The sequence below is a fragment of the Larus michahellis genome, chromosome 2 (assembly GCF_964199755.1).
Source record: "Larus michahellis chromosome 2, bLarMic1.1, whole genome shotgun sequence".
In the NCBI taxonomy this organism is placed as follows: domain Eukaryota; kingdom Metazoa; phylum Chordata; class Aves; order Charadriiformes; family Laridae; genus Larus; species Larus michahellis.
Window position 1 is genome coordinate 63,528,353 of NC_133897.1, and position 20,186 is coordinate 63,548,538.

At 39.9% G+C, this 20,186-nt stretch overlaps 1 protein-coding gene across 3 annotated transcripts in view; it reads left to right on the top strand.

Annotated features, from left to right (window-relative positions):
• Nucleotides 1-20,186, top strand: part of COL15A1 (collagen type XV alpha 1 chain) — a 150,456-nt gene that overhangs the window by 102,663 nt on the left and 27,607 nt on the right. For all 3 annotated transcript variants that reach the window (XM_074575712.1, XM_074575711.1, XM_074575713.1), the window contains 10 exons: nucleotides 517-552; nucleotides 646-729; nucleotides 7,515-7,580; nucleotides 11,036-11,098; nucleotides 13,133-13,210; nucleotides 13,330-13,365; nucleotides 17,195-17,248; nucleotides 17,329-17,388; nucleotides 19,415-19,483; nucleotides 19,855-19,896. In XM_074575712.1, coding sequence (XP_074431813.1) covers nucleotides 517-552; nucleotides 646-729; nucleotides 7,515-7,580; nucleotides 11,036-11,098; nucleotides 13,133-13,210; nucleotides 13,330-13,365; nucleotides 17,195-17,248; nucleotides 17,329-17,388; nucleotides 19,415-19,483; nucleotides 19,855-19,896 — 588 coding nt within the window. The remainder of the gene's footprint in view (nucleotides 1-516; nucleotides 553-645; nucleotides 730-7,514; nucleotides 7,581-11,035; nucleotides 11,099-13,132; nucleotides 13,211-13,329; nucleotides 13,366-17,194; nucleotides 17,249-17,328; nucleotides 17,389-19,414; nucleotides 19,484-19,854; nucleotides 19,897-20,186) is intronic.

Genomic DNA, 20,186 nt, shown 5'->3' on the forward strand with positions numbered 1-20,186 from the left:
TAGAGAGAAGCTAAGCTAACAGGCTTGTAGGCAATTTTAATATATTTCTCATGCTTAAGAGTCACGAGAATTACAGAGCTCTTCAGCTGGAAAGTCCCACAGCTCATCTCGTGACAGACAAGCTGTCTGTGTCCCCAGTACAGTGAGTTGTACCGAGGGATTGACCAAGTTTAGAACTAATCTGCTGAAAAACGACTGTTTAGCTCACCGCTGTTATGCTGCCCCCACCCACTGGGCAATCCTGGACACAACTGAGGTGGTTAATGCTGACAAAGGAAGGAACAGCCAGTGCAGTGAAGGAAATGCTTGTTGAATTAAGCCCCAACTAATGAAATGTTGTGTGCCCTTTTTCTTCTGGTCATCCGTGAACTCTGTCAAACGTGCTGGGGAGTACTTTTAAATATCAAATCCTCAGAGGGCCTGAGTTGAAACCAGCTGGCCCCATCTACGTGAAAAGCACATTTTCACAATTTTTCCATTTAAATCACTTATGCTCATTTTTTTAATCACATGCAGGGTCCAAAGGGGGAGAAGGGTGACCCAGGACCTCAGGTAAGATTGAGTGGTTTTCGTTCTTTCTGAGAAACCAATGTGAAATGTAGTACTTAGTAAACGTTTTTTTCACCTGTAATGCTTTTCAAATAGGGTGAACCGGGACAGGACGGGAACAGTATTGTGGGACCACCTGGACCACCAGGACCACCAGGACCAATCATAGCAATACCTGAGGTAAGTGTGTTTGACAAGCACTAAAATCTCTGTAACTTGTCTTACAGAGAAGAGGGCACAAGCAGTTAACAAACTGGCAATTCTGCTGTTGATGTTCAGGTCGTAAGCCTACTCCTCAAAACATAAAAAATTTCAGTACGTCTCTATATCAAATGGATTTGTAACAGAATAGAATAGAAGGAAAGTAGATGAAGAGCTTACAGACAAGAACTGCGGGTTCATATTGAGAGCTTCTCACAAACTCTCCAGGTGATTCTGCAGGAGTTGTGAATGTCAAATAAGAATCAACAGAGAAATACAAAACTGAGGATGTTTAGCAAAGTAAGGCACCTGAGACGTGGCGATATGTAGGAGAGGGATGCATTGTGTTTTCCTGACTGCTGTGGAAGCAGCAGCCAAAAGTACCAACCAGTAAAATGCTAGAAGCTCATAAAAACTGTCCAATATCCTTTAGCTGCATGTATATTTTTTTGAGTCAGTTTTGCTTTGTGTACATCAGCCTTTGCAAAAACAACACTAGCTAGCTGTAAGGAAGGCTAGAATTTAGGATGAATCCCTTTTCAAGCCAACAACAAAAATCCTTGTAGTGGGCTTGGTATGATGTTAAGAACTGGAGAAGCTGTGAGTGGCTGCAGGAAATTCTTCACCTCTGAGAGCTGAAGGTGCCTAAAACAGCCAGGCTTATGCATAGGAATGCATGTCACGGCAGTAAAAAGTGATTTCTGAATGCAAGAAGGGAAAAAGCCCAGATGAGAAATCTGTATTAGAGGGAGGTGAGCACCAACACTATCATACTGCTGGGCTACACATAGCATTTTTTGTTGATTGAAACAACTAGGCTTTCACTTAGGCTTCTACCACTGATAGCAAATATGGCATAAATCGGCACCACATAATCGGTCCCAAAAGAGTTGGGTTGTTTTACTGAATTTGCTGGGTATCCACCCAGAATCTTAGGATCCAAGACCCTAACATCTTGGATGAGCAGAATTATAGATTCACAGAAATATTGGTTGGAAGGGATGTCAGAAGATAACCTAGTTCAAAGTCCTGCTCAAATAGGGACTGTCACCAGCTCTAGACTTCACCATGTTTTTGTTGGTGTTTCTGGGAAATTCCTCAATAGCTGTGACAGAAATGCTGATGTAAAATCCATTTTCTTTCTCCCAGCCCTACCACGATGTCACTGTGGGGCCTTAACTCTTAACAGTGACTAAACAGGTCTGTTTGCAGTAATAATAAACCTGAATGTGTTGCTCCTTAGCTCCTTAATACTTGAAAAAACACTGTGAAAGCCTCAGAGGGAGGGCAGCTATGTATAAGAAATACAAAAATATTATTGAAGCTGAGCTGATAGCAATCTAATGGCACTAGTTTGCTGGAGGATGCATGGCTCCCTACACGTTGTGATAGTCACAGCCCACACATCTATCTAATGTATAGCTATGTCTGAAGAAACCTGAATCCTCTGAATTCTCCAGAACTTCCGTATGAACTACTTACACCATGCATTACAGAAATTTGTAGAGCCTCGTAGAAGCTGTATTGTGCTAGTTGTATTACAAACCCATACAGATACCCGTTTCCTTCTCTAAATACCTTGGAGTTTAAGAAGTAAGCTCTCTCACAAAGTAGGGAGCATAATACATGTGGCTTTATGTACATTTGTAGCAAATATATTCTAGGGGATACAGCAAGAGCCATCTATTCTCATACGCTTCAAATCCTCTATATTGTTAATCAGATAATTTCTCTGAGGACTTCGTATGCTGAATTTTGAGTTAATTAAATGTGTGTGTGTGTAAGTATATGTCACTACATATGACATTGAGTTCTACCTACCTCAAAAATGTTTGTGTAAGAACAGGACCTTTGCTTACTACGCATTTGCTGAGACAGAAGATTAAATCATCCAGATACATTTTGTTTACTCAGTTTCTCATCTTCTGTAGTTAGCTTCAGATATGGAAAGAACTACTGCAAGTAGACCTATCAATTGCAGTTGGAGTTACAGAACTAAAATAAATACCAGTACCAGCTGTTGTAATGTGGATATTGGCTTGATGTGGGTAGAGTAACAGAGATCAATTACATGATCTAAGTGAACCACAGGGCAGTTAGAGAGATCACTCCCTGGGTCAGTGTCTATTAGAGTTCACTCATTTAACCATTGTGTAGCCAAAGACAATAATACTTCTTGGGCTGTAGAAGTCCAATGGACTGATCTGTCAAAGTTGGAAGAAAGTTTTCTTATGAAGGGTTCTGTGGCTGCAACTAAACAGATCTTATGCTGCTTGATCAAAATAAAACAAATTAAAGAGCTGGCGCAGTTTCAGTATTGTTGCAATATTATGATCTGATGTGGACAGCTGTGGCTCAGGGCCAGGCCTCACCAGTGTCTGGCCAATAACACATTGATCGGACTGCACTGAAAAGTGGACCTTGGCTTCCTCCTCATTTGACCTGGTTCCTATGTGGACTGAGAGGGTTTGATTCCATCAGGAGCCATTTCTAACACTGTGGAAAGACATGGTAGGATAAAACTGAGGTCTGCAGTGGAACCTAGCCGCTTCCAGGCTTCCACTGTACCTGCTAACACTGTGGATCTCAGAGGCTTGCAGTCCTTTCTGCCTTCTCTGTTGCCTCCTGCCGTCTGTCAGGAAGTCTGCTCCGAAATGTCCTGTGAAAAAAAACCAGTGTCCCTCAGTTTGCTGCCATTTGATATTGCAAAATACTAAAATCAATATTTCTCATCCTTTATTGGGTATTTCACTCTTTTGGAGCATAATCTCTGATACTCAGTGCATTTTCAGGCATGGAATCATGATAACCAGTAAACCATATTAATTGCTGCTATGATTTTATCACTCCAATTTAGTTTGATACAGTACAAAAATAATTTTGAATAGAGAAATTTTATTGGATTTAAATTGAAAACTTTTAAACAATTATCCATTGCTGCCATTATTTAGCCATAGTTTAGGTACAAGAACTGAATGAAAAGCTTGGAGAAAGGTTAATATTGGGGGTGTAAAGTGAATGTCAAAAGATTTTGTGTTTCCTGTGTTCTTTATGTAATTCTAATAAGGGCATATTCATGCCATTTGGATATAGAATCACGGAATCATGGAATTTCAGAGTTGGAAGGGACCTTTAGAGATCACCTAGTCCAATTCCCCTGCTAAAGCAGGATTGCCTAGAGCACATTACTCAGGACTGCATTCAAGCGGGTCTTGAAAGTCTTCAGAGAAGGGGACTCCACAACCTCCCTGGGCAGCCTGTTCCAGTGCTCTGTCACCCTACCAGTAAAGAAGTTTTTTCTCATATTTGATCAGAACTTCCTATGTTCCAGCTTGTGCCCGTTACCCCTCGTCCTGTTCCTGGGAACCAGTGAAAAGAGTCTGCCTCCAACCTCCTTAACCCACCCTTTAGATACTTGTATGCCATAATAAGGTCTCCCCTCAGCCTTCTCTTCTCCAGGCTAAAGAGTCCCAGCTCTCTCAGCCTTTCCTCATAAGGGAGATGCTCCAGTCCCTCAATCATCTTTGTTGCCCTATGCTGGACTCTCTCCAGTAGTTACCTGTCTCTCTTGAACTGGGGAGCCCAGAACTGGACGCAGTATTCCAGTTGTGGCCTCACCAGGGCAGACTAGAGGGGGAGAATGACCTCCCTTGACCTGCTGGCCACACTCTTCCCTATGCAGCCCAGGATTCCATTGGCCTTTTTGGCGACAAGGGCACATTGCTTGATACAAAGCTGAAGGTTTACATAGAACCCAACCCAATCACGTGAAAAACTACTGTTTCTTCCTCTTCATAACAATGTAGAAAATATTAAAAAACAAAGTCATCCTAACTTTATAGCCAGCACTTTCTGAATTGATGTGTTGAAAAGTTACAGTGGTGGATTGCTGACATTAAAGATGCTTGCACATCCAAAAAGGAAGATAAATAACTTTACAACCTGGAGCAGGTTGTGAAGAGTGCCATCTTTTTCTCTCACCTTCATCCTTGTACCCTCTATTTTCATATCTTGTTCAGCACTGTATGCAGTTTTCTGACTTTGAACCACAATTTTCATTTGCAGCTAAATTCGACTTATAAAATACACGAAGTACCCAATCCCAAGCTCAGCAAAGACTTTGGGATTCTTTCCACTGACTTCAATACAGTTTGGATTGAAAAAATAAAATGAATGAATACTGAGTAATAAAGGAATGAATACTGAGTAATTCCACAATCAAAAGACAGGCTCCTGGATTTCTGCCACCAGCTGTAGATAAAGCAGAAGAATTGCAGCAGCAAGACTCTTTTATTACTGTCGCTAAAGTAACAGCCCATGTCCTCTTGCCTTTCTGGGCTGTATGGTGCTGGGAATACAGTGGAACCCATGACATTGTGCTACCCCTGGAGCAATGGAGCAGAGAGCTCGTGCTGGCTGGGCAATGGAGTGCTGCCTGCAGGACATAAACTGTCATTTTATTTGACAATTTTCCAGTGTTTTTTGCAGAACATGAGGACATGGAGCAGGCGGCAGCACCCAGTAAAAGTAACAGGCTTTAGCTGCATGAATCATGATGGCAAGATGACCTCAAAGTACAGAAAGTTGACCGTACACTGCCATGCTCAGATTGCATGGGATGGGATAGGATAGGATAGGATATGTGATCTTTTTTTTGTCCTCCTTCACAGCGCAGATTAGAAAAATAGTATTCAGAGACTCATAAAATAATTTGACGTGGCCTCTGGAGGCCATATGGTCAAACCTCCTATTCTAAACAGGGGTAGCTTCAAACTTAGTTCCTGTATACTGTATTCATAACAAATGTTGCACAAGAGTGTGATCTGACAGCATTGATCTGCACATGGTTACAAGCAGAAGAGGCATTCAGATTTCACAGTACTTCAGTGACAACATGCTTATTCATGTGCTAAGTGAATCCCTGTCACCTGAAGGCATGCCCTGCCCTGGCCTTGTAAAATTCAGAAGATTTTTATTACACTGAATGGGAATATACTGCTGCACACAGCCCCTTATGTTGAAACGGGTGGCATGGCTTGCCTGCTAAAAAAGTGAACTAGTTCAAGACTTTAAGGAGATTCAGCACATATTTCTGAATCCAAAACAAGGCTAAACTGTCATAAAGGGACTGTTGGAGTGAAAGAAATTAAACAAATGACAAAAACTGAGTAAGGATCTCTTTTCACCTACAACATTTATGTGGAACAAGCACTTACAGATTGTCTGTAATGTATGTATGGCCATACGGTATAGTATTGGGAACATCTATTTAAACCAGAAAGGTAACTATCTGAAACCAAAATGAAAGCCGAATCATAACATCAGGACAAGACTCTGATTGGGAGCAGCCAACATTGATTTATTAACAGCAGTTCATTCCTGATCAAAATGATTGCTTGTCTGTGGACAAGGGATGGACACTTCATGTTGTACACCCTGACTTTAGCAAGGCTTCTGGTGCAGTCTCCCAAAGTCTTGCTATTACCACATCAATGACCTATGAAGCGGATAAGTGTATGATAAAATAGGTGGAAAACTGGCTTAACTGATGGACTCAGAGGGCTGTGATTGGCATTCGTGAGGCTGCTTCTGGAGTACTGTGTCCGGCTTTGAGTTCCTCAGTACAAGAAAGACATTGACATAATGGAGCAAGCCCTGTGCAGGGCTGCCAAGATAGTCAGGGGGCTGGAGCACTGAGAGAACTGAGTCTGCTCAGCCTGGAAGAAAGATGGCTAAGGAGACAGTATATTGCTGTCTACTACTTTGATTAACTACTTAATCAAAGGATAAAGAGAAGATGGAGGCACCCTCTTCTTGGATGTGTATGTCAATATTGTAAGATGTAACAGACACAAGTTGGAATATGGGAATTCCAATTAGTAACAAGCAAAAACTTTTCACACGGACAATATTCAAATATTGTCCAGTTCCTGTTACCCAGAACAATTGTGGCATTTCCATCCTCAGAGGTGTTCAAGACTTAACTGGACAAGTCCCTGAGAGACCTGATCCAATTAGATCTGCATTCAGGAGGCATTGGACCAGATTATGTCCAAAGGTCACTGCCCACCTTCATTATTCTGATTCTATGATCAAATTATGCAGAAATACCTGACCTAATGCTGACCTCACTAATTCCAGGGTAGGAACCGCTGTAGCAACATTGGTATTATACTGCTCTGTTCTTGAGACTCAGGGCTGATTAGCTGAGGTGCTGCTCCACATCCAAGCGACTATTCTGTTTTGGAGATCCAAGCTAGTTTCATTGGTTGCAGACACAGCAGCATGATCAGAGCTGACTTAGGAATCATTGCATGGCACTGAATGGTGTAATGCAGACATGTCCAGAATATAATTATAACTTCAACTCTACAACAGGGTGAGTGTGGTCAGACAGATTTACCATCTTAGAATGCCAGTGACATATCGGAGTATAAAACCTTCATTTTGATCTTTATCTTACTGAGGAGAAATGACTTCAGGCATTATAGTTTTGAAATTATAAAATGAGGGTCAGTTAATTAAAATTTTGAAAGCATTCTGAGATCATTACTTAAGAAGTGTAAAATAAATTCTAGGTTTTGTTATTCCAGATGTATAATAAAAATTAGAAGAAGAGAGCATTTTCTGTGGCCTTATTTGTGTTTTTCTCCCAATAGTTATGAAGGGGTGCTTTAACTGTCTATACATTTCTGAAAATGTATGTAAGCCCTAGATAATCAATTTGGTATTTGAAATAACCTGTTCCTTAATCACTTTTTTAGCTACTACTCAACGATACAGATGGAATTTTTAACTTTACTGGAATTAAAGGACTGCTTGGGCCTCCAGTGAGTATATGCTGCTTTATTAAATCTTCAGGTTTGCTCTGTCTTCAGTATCTCCTTTTAAGTATCAGCTAGAGCTGAGTTTCCTGTGCTTTAGAATTGTGTTCCGGCAAACTTCATCACTAAGCTCTGTGGAAGTACTTCAGGGCAGAACTGAATTCTGTGCGAATGAATTGCTTTTACACATTTGTATGGAAGAAATAAGCTGACTTATCTCTGAACCTGAACTACGTGCTCAGAATAACAGAAATGTGGAACTGGTGCAAAAATAGGGGCCAAGATTTACATCGCATTTCTTCCATTTTTTTTTTATTCTTGTTTTTCAAGTCATAAAATGTTGGGTAAAGTAGTTTGCTCGGTTCTGCTTGAGACTGCAACTAGGAATATTAGGATTCTGCATAAGAGTTCAGTCTCACAGCAATTATAGCTGTGGATGAAAAGCTGGAAATTTCATGAGAACAACAGATGTGAAATTTCAGGTTCTGTTTTGCAGCTAGGAGTATAACTGCAAAATAGTTCAGTCAAATATTTGAAATTCTGAATGCTTTCTTGGTAATATTTCAAATTCCTTGCACTGGCTCCAAAGAGAAATCTACCTTTTCGAGGCTGTGGAGGCCAACTTGCCTGAAAGTCTACAATACATTGCACTTTGCAAAATTATAATCCCCCCAAATGAAGCATTTTACTTCACAGCTAGTTTCATTTGTGGAGGGTTGTTTGTGTATTTTATTTTATCTGTTTTCTTGTTTGTGAGTACATTTCTCTCCCTCACATCCAATACCCGATGAAACAAGGCAGACCAGAATGTCTGTACCTGATAGCAGAATTTCACTCTACATCACCATCATTTGAAAAATAAATAATGAAAAAAAAAGTATCTTCTTAATACAACTGTCCCTAAACAAATTTTTACTACATCTGTCAGTGAACTGTGAAGAAGGGCATTAGCTCCAATAACAGATGTTAACCTTTATGTGTTAGCCTAAGGTGCCTCTTTTCCTCTTGTCACATGGTAGGATGACATCCTATTATCGTGGCTGTGTCTAGCTGTGCTTGTGCTAAAACAGCTTTCATAGAAGAGTATTGTGGTGTGCTTCCTAAAGACGTGATTGTCCTAATCCCTGGACACAACAGGATGCCAGGATAGGATGGGCCCTCTCTTGCTGGTAGGTTGCTGCAGGTAGTTGCCATTCAAGCCTTAGGTGACAGGTTCTCAAAACAACACGGACGAGTGGGCTCATGACCTCAGCAGAAATGCTTTGGTTTGTAATAATCGTTACAGTCCCAACAGAAAGAAGTAGGTCCTGTAGCTCAAAGCACAGTTGTAATGGAGAAGGTCTTTGAACCTCAGTCTCAGAGCTCACCCTAGGCTGGAAAGACGTGCAGTCAAGTGGCTCAGGTAATACACACCCAGGTGATCTGAGCTAGAACTAAAGTGTCTCTCTCCAGGTATGACAGTGGAGCAATCTTAAATATGCCCAGTACAAATCCAAATCCATGTTTCTATCCACAGACAAACAGGAGCAAAATGGCAAAGGTGGAAGGGCTCTGTGCTGGAATCTGGAAAACATTCGAAGGAGGCTGAATTATGGTTGCATGCCTTTCATATGTAGAAAATGTCACTTTTCTTCAGCCTTTCTTCGATGTCTGTACCTCTAGTCTTGGAAAGTAAATTCTAATGTCCCAGGAAAAGTTAGAAGCATAGGGTGTTGTGGAATGTGCACAACTTCACCACTGCCTGAATGAAGTCTTAATCCGGTTTCAGACCAGTTAATATTTGCAGATTACACAATAAATGGAAAATGCATACTCTGTTTTGCAAGTCTGTAACGTGTTTTTAAGGGGGTGGGTTTTTTGCATTTTGCGGGGGCCAGATGGCAAGCCAGGTCTACCAGGATTTCCTGTAAGTATTATGTTCCTTGGATTTAAGTAAGTATTTTTCAATATAGTTTAGTATTTGAAAAATTATAGCCTACGGAATTTATACAAAGGCTAATAAATTTTCATATGGGAGACTGTAGGTCTCCCATGATTCTTTATGGAATCAGTAGCTATGGTAGAAATTAAGTATGTCTGATATGCACATCTCACATTTCTGCTTATCTCAGAATCAGTTCTGTAGTTTAAATCTAAATGTAATTGGTTGTGTAATTGTAATTGTAAATGTAATTGATTTTGATGAAAAATTACTACTTCAGAAAAAGACCTACGTCATTTAAGAGAAACAAATGGAACAAGTGGACTTTTAAAACTTTATTTTCCTATGTAAACGTAATTGTATTATTCTTTAGGCTTTTTTTGTCACCACTACGGAGTACAGTAAAGCCCTATGAGGTGTACCCTTTTTATTGTATCTTTTAGAAAACATTTATTATTTTTTATAATAACATACCAGTGCCACCATGGAAATGTTGCACGGCCATAATATCAAAAGGCACCTTATACTATGTTACCTACCTATTGTGTTCAGGCTGCCACACCGTATAAACATTATCTGGCTTGTGACTTTATATAGTAATGTTTATACTATTATATTTGTATTCTATATAATGTGATAGAATTATTTTCCCTTGTTATGATTGTTTTACAGTTCAAATGTGTACATGTGGTCTCAGGATCCTTTATCTATTGCCTGAGAATAACTAAGGAGAAAACTGGGAAAGTTGACAAATGATGATGACAAAATGCTGGCAAATTACCCAAAATTCTACAGAAGTTTTTTTACTAAGTCCTGAGTATCATGGATTGCATAGGAAGCCAAAGGAAGGGGGGAAAAATCTTTAAAAATACTTTTCATTTGAAAAAGAGCTGATTGATAGCATTTAGAAAGTGATATAATAAATTCTTAGTCTCTGTCATTTACAGAATTTCTACAGACATGAAAATACCATTCTTGTTCTTACATCAGGTCTTTTCTTTATCTCTTCGCTAATGTAAAAAAGTCATGTAAACTTGAATTTGCTTCTTGGTGGGTAAAAAAAAATATTTCTGAATGCACTTATAATGGAAGATTGTAAAACAAAATGTGATCTGAACAGAATGTTTTCACCACAGAACAGACACAGAAAATATATAATTTTCAAATATATAAGCTCTATTTCAGGTAAAAATATTTTTTCTTTCGACTAGAGAACGGAGTAGGGAGGAAGTAGAGAATTTTAGGCTGAATTTCTACTCTTCTTAATATTTGCATATTTCCCTTTGTGACTCTGTGTATCATCTACATTGTGATAAACATCAGAGGGTTTTGGTTTTCTTCTTTTTAACAGATTCTCCCTATATGATATTTGGTTTAGGGATTACTTTGATTCAGACAGCAATTTAGTCTTGTTCTTAGATTGCAAGCAAGTGATCCAAGTTCAAGTTTTCCAGTTATTTAAAATTACATTTAGTAAAATGGCCTAGCTCCATATTCTCAGCAGATCTCACCATGGATTTATGGACTTGTTTTTGCTTAGGGCCCTCGGGGGCCGAAGGGTGATACTGGTTTGCCTGGATTACAAGGACGCAAAGGACAACAGGTAAGAGAAAATGCATACAAAAAAGTACATGCCGCAAAATTTGTTAGATAAAAAATAGTTAGTGACATCAAAAGTTTAAAGATTCCAATTTTACTACGGATTGGGATGTTAATAAGTTTATGTGAAAAATTTACAAAATGGAAATTGAATAAGTACTAAACAAAAGAACTCAATACAATACTACTGAGATCTAATATTCCCGCTCCAGTGTTGAATTTCTGCAGTGCAGTATGCCCTTACCAGAACAAGTTTACATAATCATTAAACATGAGGTGACCTCCTCTTGCAAGCCTATTGTGTGTGCTGACACCCTGGGATCCTAATGGAAAGGCCAAACAAAAAAAGATTAATCTTTTCCTCCTCCTTTGGCACAGAGGGCTTTGCCTACAGAATGAAGACTGCAGTTTTCCATTCCCAAAGAAAGACTTGGGGAGGTCTCTCCTTAGGATCCTTCCTCTCATTTCTGCACAACAGGGTTTATTTTGTGCCACAGCGGAGAGGCGACTTGGGACTGACTATGCTATTTTGTAAATATTGCAGCTGTTGTTCTGTTTTTCTACCCCTTCTTTACCACCTGCAGGAAGCAGGGGAGAGGGACATCTAAGTTATTACAATCTTGGGGATAACAAAAAGAAAAAACAAAACCACTTTCTGCTTATTCTTTGTAAGTAGCTGACCTCTCTTTCTCACAAGTAATAGGAAGGCTTGGAAACGGTTAATTATGGCTTGAAATGGGATTGTAGATGAACAGCATCTTCATTGCTTATAAGAAAACAACTCAGGCCACAAATACCAGTCCCCCTTTGTCATAAGTATTCCTGCTTTCTATCACAGAGCATAAAATTATCAAGCTCAACCTTCAAACCAGTTGGGTGGCTTTTGGTTTGGGTTATGGGTTTGGGTTTTTTTTGTTGGAGGGGGGGTGGTTTGGCTTCTGCTGTCCACACTGGAAGGAACTGAAAACTTTGATGCCATTATATTTTGTACCCACTGATGACATAGTGGTATTTCTGAGGCATGAACACCAGGTTATGCTCAAGAGTAATGAAGTTGGGAACCACAATGAAGCTGCGCGGACACGTAGGAGTATTTTGCTCTAAGGATCATGAGATGCTTCTGTGGCAACCTCAGGTCCATAAAATCACAGAAGATAAAGTCAGTGAAGCCAAGCCTCTTGGGAGACTCCAAAGTATCCTCAGGGAGACTCCAAAGACTCCAAAGATTTAAGAACCTGCAGGAGGAACTGAGTTATAGCACTTCCTGCTCAGTGGAGGTGCTATAACCCGGACTGTCATTTTAGTCAGTGATGCAACTGTTAGTTTCAGGCCAGATTTCTTCCATTAGAGATCTTGGGAAATCTGTTGTACTAAGCTGCCTGAGCTAGGAGGAGGAAAGTTACAGCTGAAATATCCACAGTGGGAACCATGTGCTGGCACTGGGGAATGATAATTCATGATTGTGGTGCCATTATTCAATAAAATTACCCCTTGAGGAAGTGGAATGCAGAGGGTCATAATTTGAATGCTGGGAATTGGCCTTTGTTAAAGATAAAAAGGCTGCATCATGCATATAAAGAGAATGATTCATGCTTTCCTGATAGTAAAATCAGGACACTTGGTGTTCTATCAAGATTTTACATTTCCAGCAGAATTTCCTGACCACTATCTAAGATGATGGTACACAAGAAGACACCAATAGCCTGACAGCCTTTGGCAGAGATCTTTTGTGAACTCATCATGTTTCACACAGTTACTCTACTGAGAACAATTAAAAGTCATTTAAAAAAAATAAATCCTTATTCATCTCTGGGAGATTTATGGAAGCAGAATATTTTAGTGTACTTTATTATGTTTTAAGAAAGATCAGCCCTTTTCTCCCCCAGAATCAAGATTCACCCTACTCATATTGATATCACTTTATGTTTGATATCACAGCATGACTAACCTGTCATGCTTCAAACAGCAGTAATGCTGCTTTGACTTCTGATGCACTGACAGCATTGTAAACACTATAAAATAACTTTGATAATTGCAGGGTGAAAAGGGAGAACCAGGAGCTATCATTGCTGCCAATGGATCTTTAACTGAATTATTAGGAAGAAAAGGGGAGAAGGTGAGCTAATACTGTGTTGTGTTCCTCCAGCACGTTTGGTGGTCTTGTTACCGGCCATCTCTGCTAGATACTGCAGGAGTTCTCCTTGTCATTGCTCTATGTGTGTCTGTCCTCAACAGGGTGAAGCTGGAGTGGTGGGACCGATGGGACCAATGGTAAGACATTTTCAAAGAGGAGTGGATTCTTTTTTTTATTTTGCTTTGGTTTTACAGATAATAATAAATGCAAAGGTATGCACAGGAAAAATATAAGTGCCAATGATCACAAGTTCCTGCAAGGGAAATTCCAATTAGGTATAAAGAGAAAAATTCACAGTAAAAGTGGTTAAACACAGAAATACGGACTCAGAGAGATGGTGGATTGTGGAACAAGGTACTGAGTGGCATGACCTAACTTGGAAGTTTGTCTTGCTTTGAGCAAGGGGTTGGACTAGATGATCTCTAAAGGTCCTTTCCATTCTAAATTATTCTCTATTTACATGATTTACATTAAATCAACTGACTATATCAGGCTCGGTGCCAATAATTTGCAACTGCCTTGGATTCTGAGGAGGCTGCAAATCATGCAGCAGAATCAGATCAGGTACCAAAAACAGGCTTTAGAGGCCTTCTTTCAGGTACTTGGCCTGATAGTTTTGACTGGACACAGAATGTTGTATGAAAGCACAATGAATTAGTTATACAATAAGAACAGTTGCCCAGGCTCAGTAGTGTTAGAGCAGGAATTAATTTCTTCTAGTCTAGTATTACAAAGATCAAGGATACCGAGTGTTTCTTTGCTTCTGCTTTTGATGTAGCCCGGTCCCTGTTGTGCCTAAGTGAATATTAGTAGCTGTTGTCATTTCTGTGCACCAAGGTGTAGAGGAGATTTTGCCATCAGTTTCTGTGGTCTTTAAAAAGGGCTAACTGGGTGTACTGAGTAATTGCTTTGTTAATTACTGTGTATCAGAATACCTCGTGAGGGGGCTATCCTACCTTACCAGAAGGGGAGTTCCTTTTCTCTTCCTTGTATGACTGCAAGATTAGTCTATCCTTTCACCTCAACATAGAATCATAGAATAATTTAGAATGGAAAACTTCAGAGACCATCTAGTCCACACCACTGCCGAAAACAGGTCTGTTTAGCTCAGACGCTTGCCCAGTCGAATATTCACCATCTCTTAGGACAGAGATTCCACAGCCTCTCCAGATAGCACATTCCAGTATTTGACAACCTTTGGGATAAAAAAAGTTTTTCCCTATATTTGTTTGGAATTTCTCCTGTTCCAGCTTGTGTTCATTGCCTCTCATCCTATTGCTGTGCATCCTTCAGGACACGTCCTTTTTCTATTAGCCCCAAATTCTGTGTTTATATCTCCTTTTCAACTGCCACGAGACCCTTCATACAGTTCAGTGTGCAGACAAGGCCATTCAGAGGAAGCTCTTGCCAGCACTGGTGCAAATGATTACGCTGCAGGAGAACTGGGCACACAGAACCTGTCTCAAGACTTTGCTTAGTTCCTCTTCTTAGTGCAGAACTCTAGTTTTATCATCGTTGCTAATGGGGATGATTCATTTTGGTGTTATCCCATAGGAAAAAAACCCATTGTAGTCAGTGCAGCAAAAATACACAGACTTAAGAGTGCTGGGCCAGAGCCTTTGTGGCATAATTTATCATCATTGTGATGATTCTGTTCCTCTTTGCACAAAGTAAGACTCTGGCACAAGCACGGCTTTGAGGTAGATGGGGGACTCTCACCATTCCTCTGTGTTAGGGCTCAATGAACTCATATGCAAGTGAAGTTCTTTCATTTCTAGCTGTGACTGCTGGGTTCTGTCTCAGGGAGTCACTAACATCTGTCAGGAGTGGGCTGGCACTTTTGAGCTGGCACTTCGACAGAGGAAACACCGAAGGTGGCTGCAATGTGTTCAGCTCATACATTGTTGATGTTTCTTTAAAGTCCTTGTTAAAGCATCAGATCCAGACACATCTCTTTTTATTTAAACTAATAAAAAAGACTGTTTCTAATCATCTTCGTTGTTCAGTAAAGCTCAGATTTGCAAATTCTTTAAAGGCTCAAATATCGGAAAGTGAAATGGAAAAATATCCTGCAACATTTTGGATTTCTTTTTTTTCCATTATTGGATATGGTACCGCAGAAGGGTGACTTGAATAATTTCGATAGCTTGGGAACACAATATTGAAGTTCACTTCTGCCAGAGTCCACCGGCAATCTATTGACTACTTTAGACACAGGCATTAGCTTTGAATTTTTGAATTTTTTAAAATTCTGATTACAATGGTGATGTTATGAATCAATCTGTTCACATGTTAACCATTTCTGAATTTCATCTCTAACCCAGTCTTCAGTTTTGTGTATGATAAAAATTAAAACAGTTAATCTATGAATTCCAGCTTGATGCTAAAATAAATCATATCATTATCATCAGATGATTTTTCCATGAACGTACATCACTTTTCAATGAAATGATATTACATAAAGGCAAGGACAAACACTTGCCAGTTAAAAAATATCTATCAATATGGCAATAGCTTAATTCGTAATATGGATCGGTAAGAGACTGGTATTTGAATCCAGGTGATATTCCCATGTCAATATTCTGCTGATCAGCAGTATGCAAATCATCCAAGTATAAATATCAGGCTATTTCTTGCAACCTTTCTAGCTCTTCACTTGCCTGTGCTCCCTCTACGCCTTGTGCTCCCTCTACGCCTTGAAATGAGAGATAACATGGCAACAGAACTGAACTGTAAATCAGGAGACTCAGTTCTGCCACTGGTTTGCTTCCTTCTTAGTCTCTGCTTTCCTTAATAATCAAGAGCAAGTGAGAGGCACGATGGGGATTTCCTCTTGCCTTTTGGTTGTTCGCTAGTTACCCTTTGAAGTAGCAGTCACAATGCCAACAAAAGTTTTTTACCATTAAGGTGATGTGCTGAAATTGTAGTAAGCAGAGCAATAGCCAATGTCTTTCTTCCATCAGCATAGGTCTGTGTTTACCATCATATTGCAGGTAGCAACAGAAAGTCTGTTACAGTAATCACACTGACAGCGCTGTGATTTCTCAGGCTGAAACATGTCAATTGTCACCTATAAGTAGTATCCGCATGCGATCTGTAGACAGAGATTATTTAACCAATAACGCAAGAAGGGGTATTTCTTAACATTTCACCAGACTGAAAAAAAGGAAATGAAACCAGAAAGGTTGATACATATGTAAAGAGATTGTCTAGACCCTTGTGGTTATGTTGAGTTTCAGGAAGCTGACAGCAGATGAAAGTTTGTGGTATCCTCAGATTTACTGCTTTTAGTTGATCACGTGTGGGCTGCTGAGAAGTTGCAAGCTTGCAAATGCCCAATCGTAGACCACATGGAGCACTTTTCTCATGCAGCCTGCTTGCCCTTCCCTTTCGCTGTCACTTGTATCACTTCGTGAGGCCTGATGGGTCTGTCACTCTTGTATAAAGAAAGGTCTGTTCTGTTTCAACTATCAGCCCCGTAAATCCACACACCCCGGGCTGGCAAGAGGCATGTAGATGTCTGGCATTATATGAGTTCTCAGGCTGATCCACAAACTTCATAGTGCCCGATTCAAAAATAATTAGAAAAACAAAGCAAACGAAAAGGAGACGCACAGAGCATAACTGCATTTTTTCTTTTTTCTGCTGATTGGTACATTTAAGTTTCCTGTGATACATGGTGACTCAGTTTTGAATTGCACACCCTACAAATGACTGAGAATTCAGACTTCATTTCAGGTAACCAGTCTTTTCCAAGCCAGAGTTGACTGTTATATGCAGGCCTCAGCTTCTGAGATCACTCAGCAGAGCAAGTAGAGAAGACATTCTGTGCATTCTCGGCAGACAATTGCAGACTTATTTTTAATGCAAATATGAAACTATGCCTCTTATTCTTAATAATAAAATGTATATCAGAGATACGTGCAATATATTCTCCATAATCACTTTTTTTTTTTTTTTGTCCAGGGACCAATAGGACCTACTGGACCTAAAGGAGAACTTGGTTTCCCAGGACGTCCAGTATGTATTATGCTCTCAAGTGGAATAAAGATAGAGAAGCTTGCTTCTGACACATCCTACACTGTTTCTATTCATTTCAGGGCCGCCCAGGACTGAATGGAGTGAGAGGTGTGAAAGGTGATAGAGGCGAAGCATTTAATGTAAGTTCTAATGTATTGCAATTAGTTGAAAAAAAATCCTGTTAAAATATTAAGTCAAGTCTGATTTATATGGATTCCTTTAAAACGATGACAGGACTGAAAACCTGAAACGATCTAGAAATAATTATATGTTTCTGCTACTTTTCCTATCTGGTAACAATCATTGAAAAGTCAACTTCTGGGTCCATTTGGACAGTCCTTGCAGATTTAGGTAGTTGTATCAGCTCCCAGGTGTTAACAGTCATATGTGTGATTCACTGTTAGCATAGCTGGTTCAAATAGCAAATGATCTGGGATTGCCTATTCTTGCTATATTCCAAAGACTTCGTGATTCAGGCTGTCGGTGTGACCCCTCACGATGTGAAGATACTCCCATAGGCTCTTAGCTATCTCACACAGGTACAAACAGCACTACCACAGTGAAGTGGCATCTAGTCTACTAACAAGGAGATACTGGCTAATACCTACTTCCTGCTTTAGTTGCCACGTACATGTATCCAGAATAATGACCACTGCATAGATGATACCATATCCATGCCCGCCTACGAGCTGTAATTATGGAGTGACAAGTGATGAACCAGGGTCCTGTTGCTGCAAGTCTTCTTATGAAAAGACTTCATACAAGCAGTCTCATGGCAAACGTGAAGACTGGACTACGTAACACTAAACACTGCTGAGCATAAGCGATAAGTTTCACAATAGCAGAGTAAATCGTGGTGGTGTTCGGATGTCACGGGGCAACCTGTGCTAGAAAAATTGGTACCCATACCACAACATCAGCTAATAATATTTCATCTGCATCAGAGATATGATGAAAAAAAAGGACAAGGTTGTTTTACTGTGTTAGCATAGAAATCATAAGGTCAGGATCAGCTAGGCATCAGAAGAAGTGATCAATATCACTGTATTTCAGTAGAGCACGTTTTGTAAATAAATTCTGTTGTATGAGTCCGCTGGTTCTACTTTGTTAAAAGTAAAAAAAATATTGCACACAGGCTACAAAACACAAGTATGTTGTCTATCTGGACAATAAATGTATGTGAGATGATGATATTGATTTATCCGACTAACAGGGAGACTGAGAATTGGTACGTATCTAAGTAGCCTCACAGAAAGAAAAGATCAGTTACTAAAGGTTTCTTATGCCTCCTGAGAAAGGTTTAAATAGAAATTTAGTTGCTGGAAGGTGAAACCAGACAAATTAGACAAATTCTAGTTGGAAGAAAATGAGAGAAAAGATGACTAGCCACCAGCAGAAAATATTAAAGTAGATTTTTCCATTCTTCCATATCTTCAAACAGTGTCTATGTTCATTTTCTGGGTTGTCTTCTTTAACCAAACAAAAACTATTAAAGCAAGTATAACTAGATGAAGTTCAGCAGGCTGGGAGATCAAAGCAAACAAAACAGGCTACGTGTTCTAATAGTCCTTCCTGGAGTGCTCAGGGAAGATAAAATCTAATGGATCTCTATAGTTATTGATGAAATGACATGTGCCACCTCACAGAAGCTTGCATTGATGTGGAGTGAAAGATGGGCATGGCCTGGTGCCAGGTTTTTAAATGACACACTAAAGAGTTGGCATATATTTTTTGTAAAGGGCAGGCACACCTCCAGTCTAAGAGGGTTCCTTGAAGGTGCTGATTAGCGTGTAGTTATCTGACTGGCACTTGAAAATAATGAATCTCAGCAGTCTCAAGAATCCCAGACCAGTCTCAGGTACCTAATTTTCTTTGGATGAGAGATCTATTGCCTTTAATTTAGTTTCAATTTTTAGTGCTTTGGGATTTGGGGTTTTTTTTCCCCTGAAAACATTTTGTTCTCCACAGAGTGCTTTACATTAAATATTAAAATTCGCCTGACAGATTGGTCCGTGTAAGCAAATGCTCAGCCTCCCCTCAAGCCATTTAACACAGACATTGTTGGTTAAATGGTGCCCTCTGAGTCCCTTGGCCTTCTTTCTGTAGGCTCATTTGTATTGCATATGAAAAGATCTAATATCTTCCTTCTTTCACTTTCTCTTACAGGGTCTTCCTGGCTTGCCTGGACCCCCAGGGCCTCCTGGACCTCCAGGACGTATAGTTTATATCAAAGGAGTAAGTACAACTGGGGATCAGTTGCTGGTCTACCTCTGTAGCAGAAATGTGCTGCTCTAGAAACAGGTTGCAAAGAAAACCATCAAAACTTGTTTCAGGCAGCACAGTTTAAAGTAGGCGACCTCGCTTGTGCACATAGGAGAAAATCTCTTAACCAGAACCACTGTCATGTCAGAGTTTGGCCCCACACACGCAGAGTGGGACCTGCAGACAGACCTGTGAGACATCTCAGGCATCAAGCTGGGTTCTCTGCTCGGGAGGTGCTGGTATTTGTTTCCAGGCTTTGTCTCATCATGTCTATTAGTTTGGTGTGTTATCTGATGTATTATACCTACACTCATTAAAATAACTTCCTTTCCTGTTTTCAATAGACAGTTTTCCCAGTCTCTCCCCGGCCTCATTGCAAAATGCCAGTAAGTCACCCACAGAATCTGCTCCTAGAAAAATGCATGGCCATGACAGTACATAACCAAAGTAGCTAGATACGTAACCACGATAGCTTTGCAGCTTTTCTCCCCTGCCTTCTGCTTTGCACCAGAGCGTGTTTTACCTGTTCTTCAAGATAACAGATTTTCAACTGCTTAGATACACAAAATTAGCCACGTATAAAATATATATAACAGAACTAGAAACACTAGAACCTTTTGCTTAAAGCACTTTGATTACTTGGTTGTCCTACTACTAAATACAGCCTTTCAAAGCC